The sequence below is a fragment of the Salvelinus namaycush genome, chromosome 5, assembly GCF_016432855.1.
Source record: "Salvelinus namaycush isolate Seneca chromosome 5, SaNama_1.0, whole genome shotgun sequence".
NCBI lineage: Eukaryota > Metazoa > Chordata > Actinopteri > Salmoniformes > Salmonidae > Salvelinus > Salvelinus namaycush.
Window position 1 is genome coordinate 73,884,284 of NC_052311.1, and position 17,500 is coordinate 73,901,783.

The window sequence follows — 17,500 nt, forward strand, 5'->3', positions numbered from 1 at the left end:
AGAAAAACAATTGTAGATCTCCACAAGTCTGGTTCATCCTTGGGAGTCATTTCCAAATGCCTTAAAGTACCACGTTCATCTGTACAAACAATAGTACGCAAGTATAAACACCATGAGACCACGCAGCCATCATACCGCTCAGGAAGGAGAAGCGTTCTCTCTCCTGGAGATGAACTTACTTTGGTGTGAAAAGTGCAAATCAATCCCAGAACAACAGCAAAGGACCTTGTGAAGATGCTGGAGGAAACAGGTACAAAAGTATCTATATCCACAGTAAAACAAGTCCTATTTCAACATAACCTGAAAGGCCGCTCAGCAAGGAAGAAGCCACTGCTCCAAAACCTCCATAAAAAAGCCAGGCTATGGTTTGCAACTGCACATGGGGACAAAGATTGTACTTTTTGGAGAAATGTCCTCTGGTCTGATGAAACAAAAATAGAACTGTTTGGCCATAATGACCATCGTTATGTTTGGAGGAAAAGGGGGAGGCTTGCAAGCCGAAGAACACCATCCCAACCGTGAAGCACGGGGGTGGCAGCATCATGTTGTGGGGGGGGCTTTGCTGCAGGAGGGACTGGTGCACTTCAGAAAATAGATGTCATCATGAGGATGGAAAATTATGTGGATATATTGAAGCATCTCAAGACATCAGTCAGGAAGTTAAAGCTTCATCGCAAATGGGGCTTCCAAATGGACAATGACCCAAACCATACTTTCAAAGTTGTGGCAAAATGGTTTAAGGACAACAAAGTCAGGGTATCGGAGTGGCCATCACAAAGCCCTGACATCAATCCTATAGAAAATGTGTGGGCAGAACTGAAAAAGCCTGTGCGAGCAAGGAGGCCTACAAACTTGACTCAGTTACACCAGCTCTGTCAGGAGTAATGGGCCAATATTCACCCAACTTATTGTGGGAAGCTTGTAGAAGGCTACCCGAAACGTTTGACCCAAGTTAAACAATTTAAAGGCAATGCTACCAAATACTAATTGAGTGCATGTAAACTTCTGACCCACTAAGAATGTGATAAAAGAAATAAAAGCAGAAGTAAATCATTCGATCTACTATTATTCTGACATTTCACATTCTTAAAATAAAGTGGTGATCCTAACTGACCTAAGACAGGGAATTTTTACTATGAATAAATGTCAGGAATTGTGAAAAACGGAGTTTATATGTATTTGGCTAAGGTGTATGGAAACCTCCGACTTCAACTGTATGTACTTCATTGACCTGTCAAAGGTGTTCGACACTGTTGATCATTCTGTTTTACTGAAGAAGTTATCAAGAATAGGCCTGGGATATACAGCCTGTTTATGGTTTCAGAATTATCTTAGCAGCAGAACTCAGGCTATCTTAACAGATGGTGTTAAATCTGAATTATCTTAGCAGCAGAACTCAGGCTATCTTAACAGATGGTGTTACATCTGAATTATCTTAACAGATGGGGTTAAATCTGAATTATCTTAACAGCAGAACTCAGGCCATCTTAACAGATGGTGTTAAATCGGAATTATCTTAGCAGCAGAACTCAGGCCATCTTAACAGATGGGGTTAAATCTGAATTATCTTAGCAGCAGAACTCAGGCCATCTTAACGGATGGGGTTAAATCTGAATTATCTTAGCAGCAGAACTCAGGCCATCTTAACAGATGGGGTTAAATCGGAATTATTTTAGCAGCAGAACTCAGGCCATCTTAACAGATGGGGTTAAATCTGAATTAACTTAGCAGCAGAACTCAGGCCATCTTAACAGATGGGGTTAAATCGGAATTATCTTAGCAGCAGAACTCAGGCCATCTTAACAGATGGTGTTAAATCGGAATTATCTTAGCAGCAGAACTCAGGTCATCTTAACAGATGGTGTTAAATCGGAATTATTTTAGCGACCGAACTCAGGCCATCTTAACAGATGGGGTTAAATCTGAATTATCTTAACAGCAGAACTCAGGCCATCTTAACAGATGGGGTTAACAGATGGGGTTAAATCTGAATTATCTTAGCAGCAGAACTCAGGCCATCTTAACAGATGGGGTTAACAGATGGGGTTAAATCTGAATTATCTTAGCAGCAGAACTCAGGCCATCTTAACAGATGGTGTTAAATCGGAATTATCTTAGCAGCAGAACTCAGGCCATCTTAACAGATGGTGTTAAATCGGAATTATCTTAGCAGCAGAACTCAGGCCATCTTAACAGATGGTGTTAAATCGGAATTATCTTAGCAACAGAACTCAGGCCATCTTAACAGATGGGGTTAAATCTGAATTATTTTAGCAGCAGAACTCAGGCCATCTTAACAGATGGGGTTAAATCTGAATTATCTTAGCAGCAGAACTCAGGCCATCTTAATAGATGGTGTTAAATCTGAATGATTTTAGCAGCAGAACTCAGGCCATCTTAATAGATGGGGTTAAATCTGAATGATCTTAACAGCAGAACTCAGGCCATCTTAACAGATGGGGTTAAATCGGAATTATTTTAGCAGCAGAACTCAGGCCATCTTAACAGATGGGGTTAAATCTGAATTAACTTAGCAGCAGAACTCAGGCCATCTTAACAGATGGGGTTAAATCGGAATTATCTTAGCAGCAGAACTCAGGCCATCTTAACAGATGGTGTTAAATCGGAATTATCTTAGCAGCAGAACTCAGGTCATCTTAACAGATGGTGTTAAATCGGAATTATTTTAGCGACCGAACTCAGGCCATCTTAACAGATGGGGTTAAATCTGAATTATCTTAACAGCAGAACTCAGGCCATCTTAACAGATGGGGTTAACAGATGGGGTTAAATCTGAATTATCTTAGCAGCAGAACTCAGGCCATCTTAACAGATGGGGTTAACAGATGGGGTTAAATCTGAATTATCTTAGCAGCAGAACTCAGGCCATCTTAACAGATGGTGTTAAATCGGAATTATCTTAGCAGCAGAACTCAGGCCATCTTAACAGATGGTGTTAAATCGGAATTATCTTAGCAGCAGAACTCAGGCCATCTTAACAGATGGTGTTAAATCGGAATTATCTTAGCAACAGAACTCAGGCCATCTTAACAGATGGGGTTAAATCTGAATTATTTTAGCAGCAGAACTCAGGCCATCTTAACAGATGGGGTTAAATCTGAATTATCTTAGCAGCAGAACTCAGGCCATCTTAATAGATGGTGTTAAATCTGAATGATTTTAGCAGCAGAACTCAGGCCATCTTAATAGATGGGGTTAAATCTGAATGATCTTAACAGCAGAACTCAGGCCATCTTAATAGATGGGGTTAAATCTGAATGATCTTAGCAGCAGAACTCAGGCCATCTTAATAGATGGGGTTAAATCTGAATGATCTTAGCAGCAGAACTCAGGCCATCTTAATAGATGGGGTTAAATCTGAATGATCTTAGCAGCAGAACTCAGGCCATCTTAATAGATGGGGTTAAATCTGAATGATCTTAGCAGCAGAACTCAGGTCATCTTAATAGATGGGGTTAAATCTGAATGATCTTAGCAGCAGAACTCAGGCCATCTTAATAGATGGGGTTAAATCTGAATTTCTTGAGATTCAAAAAGGTGTTCTTCAGGATTTGATTTTAGGTCCATTATTGTTCACCTATATTAATGACATAGGAAACACTGTTAATACTTGTAACATTCATCTCTATGCAGATGACACAGTTATGTATTCCTGTGCCACCTCAGGGTTAGGGTTAGGGTTAGGGTTAGGGTTGACCCTCAGGGCAGAAGACCATTCATAAACTTCAGCATGACTTTGATTCAGTTCAGAAATCCCTTACAGATCTTAAATTAGTGTTAAATACAAGTAAGACCAAGCTCATGCTGTTCTCTAGGTCACAACATGTTGACCCTGAGGACCTGCATATTTGCGCTACAAATGGAGCCCAAATTGAGCTTGTTTCTCACTATAAGTACCTGGGTGTCTGGATTGATGACACGTTGTCCTTCCTAATGCATTTAGAAAATATGACTAAGAAGCTAAGATACAAGATAGTTTTTTTATAACAAAATAAATCAATAAATCATGAAAATAGGAGACAAATTCTCCCTGTATTGGATTGTGGTGATATTGTTTACAGGCAACCTCTGTTTTGAAACCCTTGGTTACCATTCAGCAAATGTTTTATCACAGGGGACCATTTTAGGACTCATCATTGTAGTCTGTATAAAATGTGGGACGGACCTCTCTGTCTGTAAGAAGAGAGCTGCATTCTGTTTGATTTATTTATAAAGCAATCTGACAAGAAACTCCCTTCATATGTAACTTCAGTCATTAAGTTAAGAATCGTCAGTTACCAAACCTGTTCTCAGGAATGGATAACAGTAGAGATCCCTTCAGTCTCCATAGATTTGGGAAAATCTGCGTTTAGTTTTTTTTTGCCACTCATTTGTGGAACAATCTGCAGAGTTCACCTCAGTTAGACGTGTTGGTGCCACTCATTTGTGGAACAATCTGCAGAGTTCACCTCAGTTAGATGTGTTGGTGCCACTCATTTGTGGAACAATCTGCAGAGTTCACCGCAGTTAGATGTGTTGGTGCCACTCATTTGTGGAACAATCTGCAGAGTTCACCTCAGTTAGACGTGTTGGTGCCACTCATTTGTGGAACAATCTGCAGAGTTCACCTCAGTTAGACGTGTTGGTGCCACTCATTTGTGGAACAATCTGCAGAGTTCACCTCAGTTAGATGTGTTGGTGCCACTCATTTGTGGAACAATCTGCAGAGTTCACCTCAGTTAGATGTGTTGGTGCCACTCATTTGTGGAACAATCTGCAGAGTTCACCTCAGTTAGACGTGTTGGTGCCACTCATTTGTGGAACAATCTGCAGAGTTCACCTCAGTTAGACGTGTTGGTGCCACTCATTTGTGGAACAATCTGCAGAGTTCACCGCAGTTAGACGTGTTGGTGCCACTCATTTGTGGAACAATCTGCAGAGTTCACCGCAGTTAGATGTGTTGGTGCCACTCATTTGTGGAACAATCTGCAGAGTTCACCTCAGTTAGATGTGTTGGTGCCACTCATTTGTGGAACAATCTGCAGAGTTCACCTCAGTTAGACGTGTTGGTGCCACCCAGACAGTTTCCATTACTAACTGAGGACCTGGAATGGGATTGTTTTTATTAAATAGGTTTATTTTGTTATTGTGTGCTGAATTCTATTGTTTTATACAAGTGTATGTTTTATTATTCTGTTTTTATTGTAATGTATACAGGGCTCTCTTGTAAAATATATTTTTAATCTCAATGTGACTCCCTGTTTAAATAAAGGTTAAATAAAATACTAAATTAAAATAAAATACATTAACACTGTAACCAGATATACACTGCACTGGTCAGGGTTAGGGTTAGGGTCAGGGTTAGGGTTAGGGTCAGGGTTAGGGTTAGGGTCAGGGTCAGGGTTAGGGTCAGGGTCAGGGTTAGGGTCAGGGTTAGGGTCAGGATTAGGATTAGGGTCAGGGTTAGGGTCAGGGTTAGGGTCAGGGTTAGGATTAGGGTCAGGGTCAGGGTTAGGGTCAGGGTCAGGGTTAGGGTCAGGGTCAGGGTTAGGGTCAGGGTCAGGGTTAGGGTCAGGATTAGGATTAGGGTCAGGGTTAGGGTCAGGGTTAGGATTAGGGTCAGGGTTAGGATTAGGGTCAGGGTCAGGGTTAGGGTCAGGGTCAGGGTCAGGGTTAGGGTCAGGGTTAGGGTCTGGGTTAGGGTCAGGGTCAGGGTCAGGGTCAGGGTTAGGGTCAGGATTAGGGTCAGGGTCAGGGTTAGGGTCAGGGTCAGGGTTAGGGTCAGGATTAGGATTAGGGTCAGGGTTAGGGTCAGGGTTAGGATTAGGGTCAGGGTCAGGGTAAGGGTCAGGGTTAGGGTCAGGGTCAGGGTTAGGGTCAGGGTTAGGGTCAGGGTTAGGGTTAGGGTCAGGGTCAGGGTTAGGGTCAGGGTCAGGGTTAGGGTTAGGGTCAGGGTTAGGGTTAGGGTCAGGGTTAGGGTCAGGGTTAGGGTCAGGGTCAGGGTTAGGGTCAGGGTCAGGGTTAGGGTCAGGGTTAGGGTTAGGGTCAGGGTCAGGGTCAGGGTTAGGGTCAGGGTCAGGGTTAGGGTCAGGGTCAGGGTTAGGGTCAGGGTTAGGGTTAGGGTCAGGGTTAGGGTTAGGGTCAGGGTCAGGGTCAGGGTTAGGGTCAGGGTCAGGGTTAGGGTCAGGGTCAGGGTTAGGGTCAGGGTTAGGGTTAGGGTCAGGGTCTGGGTTACATTAAGACTCAGAACAACCAGACACACAATGCCTATGAGAAGAGAGTCTGATGGCCGGCCTCTCACACTCTCTTTGACTACTGCGACAGAGGGTGTCTGTGTGTGTGTGTCTGTGTGTCTGTGTGTGTGTGTGTGTGTGTGTGTGTGTGTGTGTGTGTGTGTGTGTGTGTGTGTGTGTGTGTGTGTGTGTGTGTGTGTGTGTGTGCGTGCTCTCTCTTTGACTGCTGCGACAGAGGGTGTGTGTGTGTGTGTGTGTGTGTGTGTGTGTGTGTGTGTGTGTGTGTGTGTGTGTGTGTGTGTGTGTGTGTGTGTGTGTGTGTGTGTGTGTGTGTGTGTGTGTGTGTGTGTGTGTGTGTGTGTGTGTGTGTGTGCCTCCCGGGTGGCGCAGTGGTCTAGGGCACTGCATCGCAGTGCTAGCTGCGCCACCAGAGTCTCTGGGTTCGCGCCCAGGCTGGGCTGGGTTCGCGCCCAGGCTCTGTCGCAGCCGGCCGCAACCGGGAGGTCCGTGGGGCGACGATTGGCATAGCGTCGTCCGGGTTAGGGAGGGTTTGGCCGGTAGGGATATCCTTGTCTCAGTATGTAAAAATGTAATAAAATGTAATGTAATGAAATGTAAAAAAAAAAAAAAACATGTAATAAAATGTATGCACTCTACTGTAAGTCGCTCTGGATAAGAGCGTCTGCTAAATGACTAAAATGTAAATGTGTGTGTGTGTGTGTGCTCTCTCTTTGACTACTGTGATGGAGGAGGGGGTTGGGTTGTTTCTCCATTCATTCTCTGGGATCATTTTCTGACATGACTTCTACTAAATTCTCTATTTGAGAAGTCGGCATGCAACATTTTTATAATACAGATGGAGGGCCAGATGAAGTTTTAGGGTACGTCCCAAATGGCACCCTAGTCCCTATATAGTGCACTACTTTAGACCACAGGCCATGGATGATCTAGGGGAAGAACTAGGCTGCTGACCTTGTGGAAACTGCCATAGAACATCTTCTTGATGTCAGGCCCGTCAAAAGTGACTGTCTGGAAGTCTCCCTTGTAGTCGTAGTTGAAGAATGTCAGAGTCTTCCCACCATCTGACAGAGACAGAGACAGAGACAGGCAGACTTAGGGACAGTACATTCTACACAAACCCACAAGCCCACATCCCAGAGATCTCTGCCTTGGTCTTCTGTTCTGTGTGTTCAGTCTATATCTCTCTCACACAATAGCTGGAAACTAACCCTGCAGTCCTGGAAACGAACCCTGCAGCCCACACACTTTTGTAAACCACAGACCTCAATTGCAGAGTATGTGATATGCAGGTTAACCTCAACCCTAACTCAAACCACAGGGCCAGGGTTCAGGAAGTGATGAGGAACAGACTGTACGTACTGTCCAGGATGACCCCCACCAGGGGTTCATTGTCTTTGTTGAGGATCTCCCACAATGCAAAGGGCTCCTGGGGGGTGTCTGGTAGCAGGCGGAACAGGATGGTGATGGTGTAGTCAGAGGGCAGACCTTCTGGGTGGAGGTACCTGAGACAGACAGACAGACAGACAGACAGACAGACAGACAGACAGACAGACAGACAGACAGACAGACAGACAGACAGACAGACAGACAGACAGACAGACAGACAGACAGACAGACAGACAGACAGACAGACAGACAGACAGACAGACAGACAGACAGACAGACAGACAGACAGACAGACAGACAGACAGGGTTACTTAACTGGCAGCCAGATAATGTGAATGGTTCAAGATGGCGGTTGGCAAATCCTATGCCTACAATGTAATGGGAAACTGTAATTCAAACAGTCATTCCAGTGTAACCTTAACCCTAACCCTCTCTAGTCTAACCCTAACCCTCTCCAGTCTAACCTTAACCCTCTCCAGTCTAACACTAACCCTCTCCAGTCTAACCCTAACCCTCTCCAGTGTAACCCTAATCCTCTCCAGTGTAACCCTAATCCTCTCCAGTCTAACCCTAATCCTCTCCAGTCGAACCCTAATCCTCTCCAGTCGAACCCTAATCCTCTCCAGTCTAACCCTAACCCTCTCCAGTCTAACCTTAACCCTCTCCAGTCTAGCCCGAATCCTCTCCAGTCTAGCCCGAATCCTCTCCAGTCTAACCCTAACCCTCTCCAGTCTAACCCTAATCCTCTCCAGTCTAACCCTAACCCTCTCCAGTCTAACCCTAATCCTCTCCAATCTAACCCTAACCCTCTCCAATCTAACCCGAATCCTCTCCAGTCTAACCCTAACCCTCTCCAGTCTAACCCTAATCCTCTCCAGTCTAACCCTAACCCTCTCCAGTCTAACCCTAATCCTCTCCAGTCTAACCCTAACCCTCTCCAGTCTAACCCTAACCCAGGAGTAATGGGAAGTCCTGATACCTGATGCAGAGTAATGGGAAGTCCTGATACCTGATGCAGAGTAATGGGAAGTCCTGATACCTGATGCAGGGTAATGGGAAGTCCTGATATCTGATATCTGATGCAGAGTAATGGGAAGTCCTGATACCTGATGCAGAGTAATGGGAAGTCCTGATATCTGATATCTGATGCAGAGTAATGGGAAGTCCTGATATCTGATATCTGATGCAGAGTAATGGGAAGTTCATTTGGCTGGCTTATTTTACCTTCACACAACAAATGCCATAATGTCCCTTCTGATGACAGTATATACTATATACATGATCTAGTATGTGACTGAGTGATGTTTGTATTTGGGCCGTGGTGTTTGCAGGTCACCCTGAAGTCATCATTTAGAGGTGCTGAGTGCCTCCACTGCAATAACACAATCCCCTCTGATCATGATGAAAGTAGAAGAACTAAATATTATCCTCAGCAGGAGTAGAGCTACATCTGTCAACACAGTGGAGCACGCACACACACACACGCGCACACACACGCACGCACACACACACACACACACACACACACACACACACACACACACACACACACACACACACACACACACACACACACACACACACACACACACACACACACACACACACACACACACACGCACGCACGCACACGCACACACACACACACACAAATCATCACCACTTCACATGCGATTAGACTCCCCTAAGTGATTTTCATTGGCAATAACTTTGCATTGTTTGAGGGACCTTGAAAATAACTGGCTGCTATTTCAAAGAGCTCTGGTGTTTGTCTTCGGCTAGTAAGTGGGGTTGACCCTCCCTTGACGTTTTGAAGTACAACTCTCCTACTAGCTACTGGGGTTGACCCTCCCCTGACGTTTTAAAGTACAACTCTCCTGCTAACAACTGGGTTTGACCCTCCCTTGACGTTTTAAAGTACAAGTCTCCTACTAGCTACTGGGGTTGACCCTCCCCTGTATTTTAAAGTACAACTCTCCTGCTAACAACTGGGTTTGACCCTCCCTTGACGTTTTGAAGTACAAGCCTCACATAGAGGACAAGGACAGTTCAGGAACAACCTCTTCCTCCAGGCACGTCTGTGTATCAGAGAGGATTGGATGAGTATAAGCGATACTGTATGGCAAAACTTCCACCTGACCTATCAAAGGGAAACTTCCACCTGACCTATCAGAGGGAAACTTCCACCTGACCTATCAGAGGGAAACGTCCACCTGACCTATCAGAGGGAAACTTCCACCTGACCAGAGGGAAACTTCCACCTGACCTATCAGAGGAAAACTTCCACCTGACCTATCAGAGGGAAACTTCCACCTGACCAGAGGGAAACTTCCACCTGACCAGAGGGAAACTTCCACCTGACCTATCAGAGGGAAACTTCCACCTGACCTATCAGAGGGAGAAGCTGTTGAGTGAGTGTGTGTGTGTGTGTGTGTGTGTGTGTGTGTGTGTGTGTGTGTGTGTGTGTGCGTGTGCGTGTGCGTGTGCGTGTGCGTGCGTGTGCGTGCGTGTGCGTGTGTGTGTGCGTGCGTGCGCGCGTGCGTGTGTGCATGCGTGTGTCAGGTGTAGAGTATATTCCAGGAATAATATGCCAAGAGTAGACACTGGAGGAGAGAGGTGGAGCTCAGTGTGGACCCTAGCTGATCCTCTACCTCTCATCGCCATGACAACCACACTGACAAAACACAGAACCTGGTAGAACCTACTTGGTGGGCTGTGAGACCAGGGCGTCTTTGTGCAGTCTGTAGCAGGAGAAGCTGTTGAAGGAGCCTGGTTCCAGGGACACTCCCTCTACGTTACTGTACTCGTTCTCTACCAGGCCAAACATGTCCATCATCCTGAAGCCTAAAGAGGGAAGGAGCAGAACACACATCTATGCTATAACCACTCCATAGAGAACCATAGAGAACAACAGAGAACAATAGAGAACCATAGAGCACAACAGAGAACCATAGAGAACAACAGAGAACAATAGAGAACCATAAAGAACAACAAAGAACCATAGAGAACAACAGAGAACCATAGAGAACTATAGAGAACAACAGAGAACAACAGAGAACCGTAGAGAACAGAGAACCATAGAGAACAACAGAGAACAACAGAGAACCATAGAGAACAACATAGAACCATAGAGAACAACATAGAACCATAGAGAACAACAGAGAACCATAGAGAACAACAGAGAACAACAGAGAACCATCGAGAACAACAGAGAACAGAGAACAACAGAGAACAATAGAGAACCATAGAGAACAACAGAGAACCATAGAGAACAACAGAGAACCATAGAGAACAACAGAGAACCATAGAGAACCACAGATAACCATAGAGAACAACAGAGACAACAGAGAACAACAGAGAACCATTGAGAACCATAGAGAACAATAGAGAACAACAGAGAACCATAGAGAACAACAGAGCACCATAGAGAACAATAGAGAACCATAGAGAACCATAGAGAACAACAGAGAAACATAGTGAACAACAGAGAACAACAGAGAACCATAGAGAACAACAGAGCACCATAGATAACCATAGAGAACAACAGAGAACCATAGAGAACAACAGAGAAACATAGAGAACCATAGAGAACAACAGAGAAACATAGAGAACAACAGAGAACAACAGAGAACCATAGAGAACAATAGAGAACAACAGAGAACCATAGAGCACAACAGAGAACCATAGAGAACCATAGAGCACAACAGAGAACCATAGAGAACCATAGAGAACAACAGAGAACAACAGAGAACAATAGAGAACCATAGAGAACCGTAGAGATAGTAGAATACTAGAATAAAATGGTACACATTTTTATCTTCAAGCAACAAAATGTGCCATGGTAGAAAATAGTGTTTAGGCGCTGGATATATACATAGTAATAATCATGTCATTCTGTCAACCACTCTCCCTCTGGATAGTATTTCCTATTCCCCACCCGGCGAAGAAAAGGCGAACTCTGTGAAAAAACCTATGAGAAACAGTGACATACACTCTGAAGGACCTAAAGTTATGAATTCCATATCGGTCTTTCACAGTCAGGCTGTACTGTGCAAGTAGGCTAATAGTAGGTCTACTATTGAAACAGATAAATGAGGCTGTCAACTGAGTCAGGAATTCACAGGTTTCAGAAAAAAAAATTATCCTTCAGGATTTCGCTCTTAAAGTCACACTTTCTTAATATAACAGAATTGGGTGTTCTAAGTCCATAACTGTCACGTTCCTGACCGGTTTTCTGTTATTTTGTATGTGTTTGACGGTCAGGGCGTGAGTTTGGGTGGGTAGTCTATGTTATGTGTTTCTATGTTTGTTAAAGGGTGACCTGATATGGTTCTCAATTAGAGGCAGGTGGTTTTCATTTCCTCTGATTGAGAGCCATATTAAGGTAGGTGTTTTCACATTGATTGTTGTGGGTGGTTGTCTCCTGTGTCAGTGTCTGTGTATGTTACGCCACACGGGACTGTTTCGGTTTGTTTGTTCGCTTTCGGTTTATGTAGTCTGTTCCTGTTTCATGCGTTCTTCGTGTCATGTAAGTTCTTATGTTCAGGTGCGTCTACGTCGTTTGTTGTTTTGTAGTTTGTTAAAGTGTTTTCGTGTTTTTTCATCTTTACTTTAATAAATCATGTCATATCACGACGCTGCATTTTGGTTCAATCCCTGCTCCTCCTCTTCGGATGAAGAGGAGGAGGAACGCCGTTACAATAACAATGCCTAAACCACATCAGGAGACCGCTTTTGAGAAAAATCGTAGAAATGTAGATTTTTGAGTGTAGTTACCCTTTAATTGAAGTGGTTAGCTGTGTTTCTACAGCACATGAGATGGGGATGGCCAAACAAACAGCCACTGGATTGATGCAAAGGCTGCCAGGCTGGCAGGGGCTACTTTGTCGCAGGTAACATTTCATTGAGAAGGTTTTTGGGAAAGCTTTACCACCTATCAGAAGACGGTTAGGCCTGTCATTAGCATCGCTATATTCTTCCTGTTCCTTAACTGTTTAAAACGGGACGTTTTACTTCACATTATGAGGCATGTCTTGACTCCCTTTAAAGCAGCTTAAAGCCTAAAATGGGAAAACATTTACAACTTTTGAAGCTAAACATTCTGTGTTCCATCAGCCTCATTGATACGGCGTATACCTCCACTACACTACTGTGATGCGCATCGTAGGGATTAAGAAGTGAGTATACGCAATGCCCAGTGTACAATACGGTGGTACACCCTCCACTACACTACTGTGATGCGCATCGTAGGGATTAAGAAGTGAGTATACGCAATGCCCAGTGTACAATACGGTGGTACACGGCGTATACCCGCCACTACACTCTGACTCTATGTAACTTTATCTGACCGGATTTGAACTAGAATCACATGGCAGACTACATGCTGCTCCTGACAATAGCCAGGGACACTGAGTCTCTCCTGTGAATGACTTGGTGGGATCAGACAATCAATATTGACTGTAGATTGAGAGGGGTTTATCTCAATATGGATACACATTCTATGACTATAAAGCAGTAACAAGCTGTATGTGTTTTACATAGTTTACCTGCCATAGTGTTGCCACTCATCAGAACCGATGGACAAGCTAAAACAAGATGGATGAAAGGGTTGGTTAAATAATGAATAGGATATTAATCACTGTCATCTCATCATGAATCAAGATCCTCTTATTAAGATTGATTTAAATGTGGATGAATCCTCTGCTTTGTAATAATAACTATTAAATTAAATCACATGACCAAACCTGACATCTGTCTCTATTCTACAGTAGATTATATGAGTTCTGGAAACCACATGACCAAACCTAACATCTGTCTCTATTCTACAGTAGAATATATCAGTTCTGGAACATTCTTCCAATGGCAGCTACTTCAGTTCTGGCAGTACTTACTGGCAGTGGCAGCCTCACACACAAAAGTGATCAGCTGCTCCTCAATTTTCTTGACAGCGTCCAAATCGTCCACAAAGAAGACGTGTCTGTCGCTGGGTTTGCTGGCGATGTTCACCAACTCTCCGTAGTCCGCATCAGCAAAGCCGATGGCAAAGATGATGTAGCCTTCAAAGACATCCAACGTTAAGATTTTAAAACAATATTTTGTTTTTCTTCAGCAATAAAGCAAAACAATTCCAAAGAAACCATTTGATTGGCCTATCTTACCACTCTCTGACTTGCTAAGTGACCCTCCTACCACTAACACATTTCTCTCTAAGTTTTGTTTTGGTATGATAGCCATGAATAGTTCTGTTACAACAATATAATACAATGGAATAGTGTACTGTCCTCAGAGGAAGAAACATGGGTTTTATCCACAATAACACCCTATTCCCTATTCCCACACTACTTTTGGCCAGAGTAGTGCACTCTACAGTACAGAGAATAGGGCACTATTTGGGACTCACACTATGCCACTCACCTTCCATCTGCATCTCCTTGGAGACCTTGTTGACATCGTCTTGGGAACGGCCATCGGTGAGGACCACCAGTACCTTAGGAACGCCCCTCCTCACCCCTCCCTCTGAGGTGAAGATAGATTCCTTCACATGCTTAATGGCTCGGCCTGGATGGATAGGGACATAGTTATATTTCTATGGATAGGAATGACAGAGATCATATCTACACATCACAGCCTGTTGGTTATGTATGGATGACTATCAGACCATATCTATACAGTCTGTTGTTAATGTATGGATGACTATCAGACCATATCTATACAGTCTGTTGTTAATGTATGGATGATTATCAGACCATATCTATACAGTCTGTTGTTAATGTATGGATGATTATCAGACCATATCTATACAGTCTGTTGTTAATGTATGGATGATTATCAGACCATATCTATACAGTCTGTTGTTAATGTATGGATGACTATCAGACCATATCTATACAGTCTGTTGTTAATGTATGGATGACTATCAGACCATATCTATACAGTCTGTTGTTAATGTATGGATGACTATCAGACCATATCTATACAGTCTGTTGTTAATGTATGGATGACTATCAGACCATATCTATACAGTCTGTTGTTAATGTATGGATGACTATCAGACCATATCTATACAGTCTGTTGTTAATGTATGGATGACTATCAGACCATATCTATACAGTCTGTTGTTACTGTATGGATGATTATCAGACCATATCTATACAGTCTGTTGTTAATGTATGGATGATTATCAGACCATATCTATACAGTCTGTTGTTAATGTATGGATGATTATCAGACCATATCTATACAGTCTGTTGTTAATGTATGGATGACTATCAGACCATATCTATACAGTCTGTTGTTAATGTATGGATGACTATCAGACCATATCTATACAGTCTGTTGTTAATGTATGGATGACTATCAGACCATATCTATACAGTCTGTTGTTAATGTATGGATGACTATCAGACCATATCTATACAGTCTGTTGTTAATGTATGGATGATTATCAGACCATATATGTGGATGGATAGAGAAGACAGGCACATCAGGGGCAATTAATAATAATAATAATAATAATAATAATACTATTAATAATATCAATAATAATACACATAATATCAATAAATAATAATATTAATAATATCAATAATAATACCAATTGTCACGTTCCTGACCTGTTTTCTTTTGTCTGGTATTTATTTTAGTTGGTCAGGGCGTGAGTTGGGTGGGTTTGTCTATGTGTGATTTTCTATGTTGGGATGTTTGTGTTCGGCCGGGTATGATTCTCAATCAGAGGCAGCTGTCAATCGTTGTCCCTGATTGAGAATCATACTTAGGCAGCCTGGGTTTCACGTGTGTGTTGTGGGTGTTTGTTTCCGTGTTTGTATTCGTGCCACACGGGACTGTTGTCGGTTGTTTCATTTTGTTATTTTGTTTCATGTTAGTGTTCAGTTTCGATTTAATAAATTATCATGAGCACTACCGACTCTGCGTGTTGGTCCGATCCATGCTCCTCCTCGTCTGAGGAGGAGAACGACTATGACGACCGTTACACCAATAATAATACCAATAATAATACCAATAATAATAGTAATAATAATAGTAATAATAATAACAACAAGAATAATATAATAATAATATAATAATAATATAATACTAATAATATAATTATAATACTAATAATATAATAATAATATAATAATAACAACAAGAATAATAATATAATAATAATATAATACTAATAATATAATACTAATAATATAATAATAATATTATAATAATAGTAATAATAATATAATACTAATAGTAATAATAATATAATAATAATATAATAATAATAATATAATAATAATAATACTAGTAATAATAGTAATAATAACATTAATAACAATAATAATATATCTATCATAACTAATCTAGCTAGCCTGTTTAATGAATGGCTGTCAGGGGTAGACAACCCTGTTCCTGGAGTGCCACAACTAAGCAGCACACCTGACCAACTGAGCTAATTGATCAGGTCAGTTCAGCCTAAATTCAAAACACCTGGTCTTCCTGGTTGGTTAAATCCCAAACCTGCGGCCCTCCAGGACCAGGGCTGCCTGCCACTGATTTATTACATTCAGGAGATACTAATAGAGGAAATGTGAAACTCTGATAGGACACATTAAACAAAGAAAGAGGAGCCTGTCTTATCTATTCTAAGTCATAAACCTTGACAGAGACTAAAATCGCCCTAGATCATTAGCCCTATTGGGGGCATCGGAGCGGTCCGTAGAAAGGACGAACAGGTGGGGATCAGTGCAAGTCTTTTTTCTTTACCAATGTGCATGTCTAATATCTCTCTGATGTCTAAGGTCATTCTGTAATAGCAGCTTTTTAAAACAGCCTCCCTGGGATGTTTCTGAATAAAATATGTCTTGCATGGCTGTGCATGGCTGAGGCACTACCAGGGTACTTTGTAACATCTAATAATGAGACAGAGGCTGGCTGAATAGCTTGCTGGCTGAGCAGCTTGCTGGCCGGCCATCCATCCATCCCTCTCCCTCCCTCTCTCTCTCTCTGTCTCTCTCTCTTTCTCTCTCTCTTTCTCCCTCCCTCCATCTCTTTCTCCCTCTCCAACTCCCTTTTTAGCTCCCCCCTCTCTCTCCCCTTCTCTCTCTCTCTCCATCCCTCTTTTTCTCAGCTGTCTCTGTGAGCTTTATTAGAGTGCCTGTCAGTGAAGATGAATGACAGGCAGAGCTCGTGAACATCAGTCTTGTACCAGGGAGAGTTGTGTCTGTTTCAGCATGGTATTATATTAAACAGAGGTCAAATTGGAATCACAATATCCATCCAGCCAGGCATGAAGACATGCTGGCCTCTATCACTGTGGAGAGTGTTGTGGAAGACTGTGTGTGTGTGTGTGTGTGTGTGTGTGTGTGTGTGTGTGTGTGTGTGTGTGTGTGTGTGTGTGTGTGTGTGTGTGTGTGTGTGTGTGTGTGTGTGTGTGTGTGTGTGTGTGTGTGTGTTTGTGTTTGTTTGTGTGTGCGGCTGCCAGGGTCCTGAGTGGAATATCACACCATCAATCAAATGCTGTCCATCTCAGACGTGTGTGAAATGTGTTTCTTGTACATAAATGTCTCAGTCCTGGCCGTCAGCTTTCTTTCTTTGCCTCCAAACTTACAACAAGATCTTAACAACAAGTTCCCAGAAATACTCCTCCTCAACCAAGACCTGAAAGACCTCGTCAACAACAACACCAACAACACACTGGGCTGCAGCCAGAAACACAAAGAAAACACATGTATTCTAGGTAACCAGGTGAAGGCTAGCCTAAGTTCCAGACCTATTTGTGCTGTTTTGGCAACTCCATTACTGTCATTGTCATGGTTGGCGTGGCAATAACAGCAATGGGGTTGGCAAGACAGCGCAAACAGATCTGG

The 17,500-nt window shown here is 42.9% G+C and overlaps 1 protein-coding gene across 1 annotated transcript in view; it reads right to left on the minus strand.

Moving 5' to 3' along the window:
* col14a1a (collagen, type XIV, alpha 1a) overlaps window positions 1–17,500 on the minus strand; it is a 237,202-nt gene that overhangs the window by 85,062 nt on the left and 134,640 nt on the right. Inside the window, exons 28-33 of the mRNA XM_038995206.1 lie at window positions 14,055–14,198; window positions 13,532–13,696; window positions 13,187–13,225; window positions 10,346–10,484; window positions 7,614–7,756; window positions 7,206–7,315 (exon numbers count right to left, since the gene is read on the minus strand). Of these exons, the coding sequence (XP_038851134.1) occupies window positions 7,206–7,315; window positions 7,614–7,756; window positions 10,346–10,484; window positions 13,187–13,225; window positions 13,532–13,696; window positions 14,055–14,198 (740 nt within the window). The remainder of the gene's footprint in view (window positions 1–7,205; window positions 7,316–7,613; window positions 7,757–10,345; window positions 10,485–13,186; window positions 13,226–13,531; window positions 13,697–14,054; window positions 14,199–17,500) is intronic.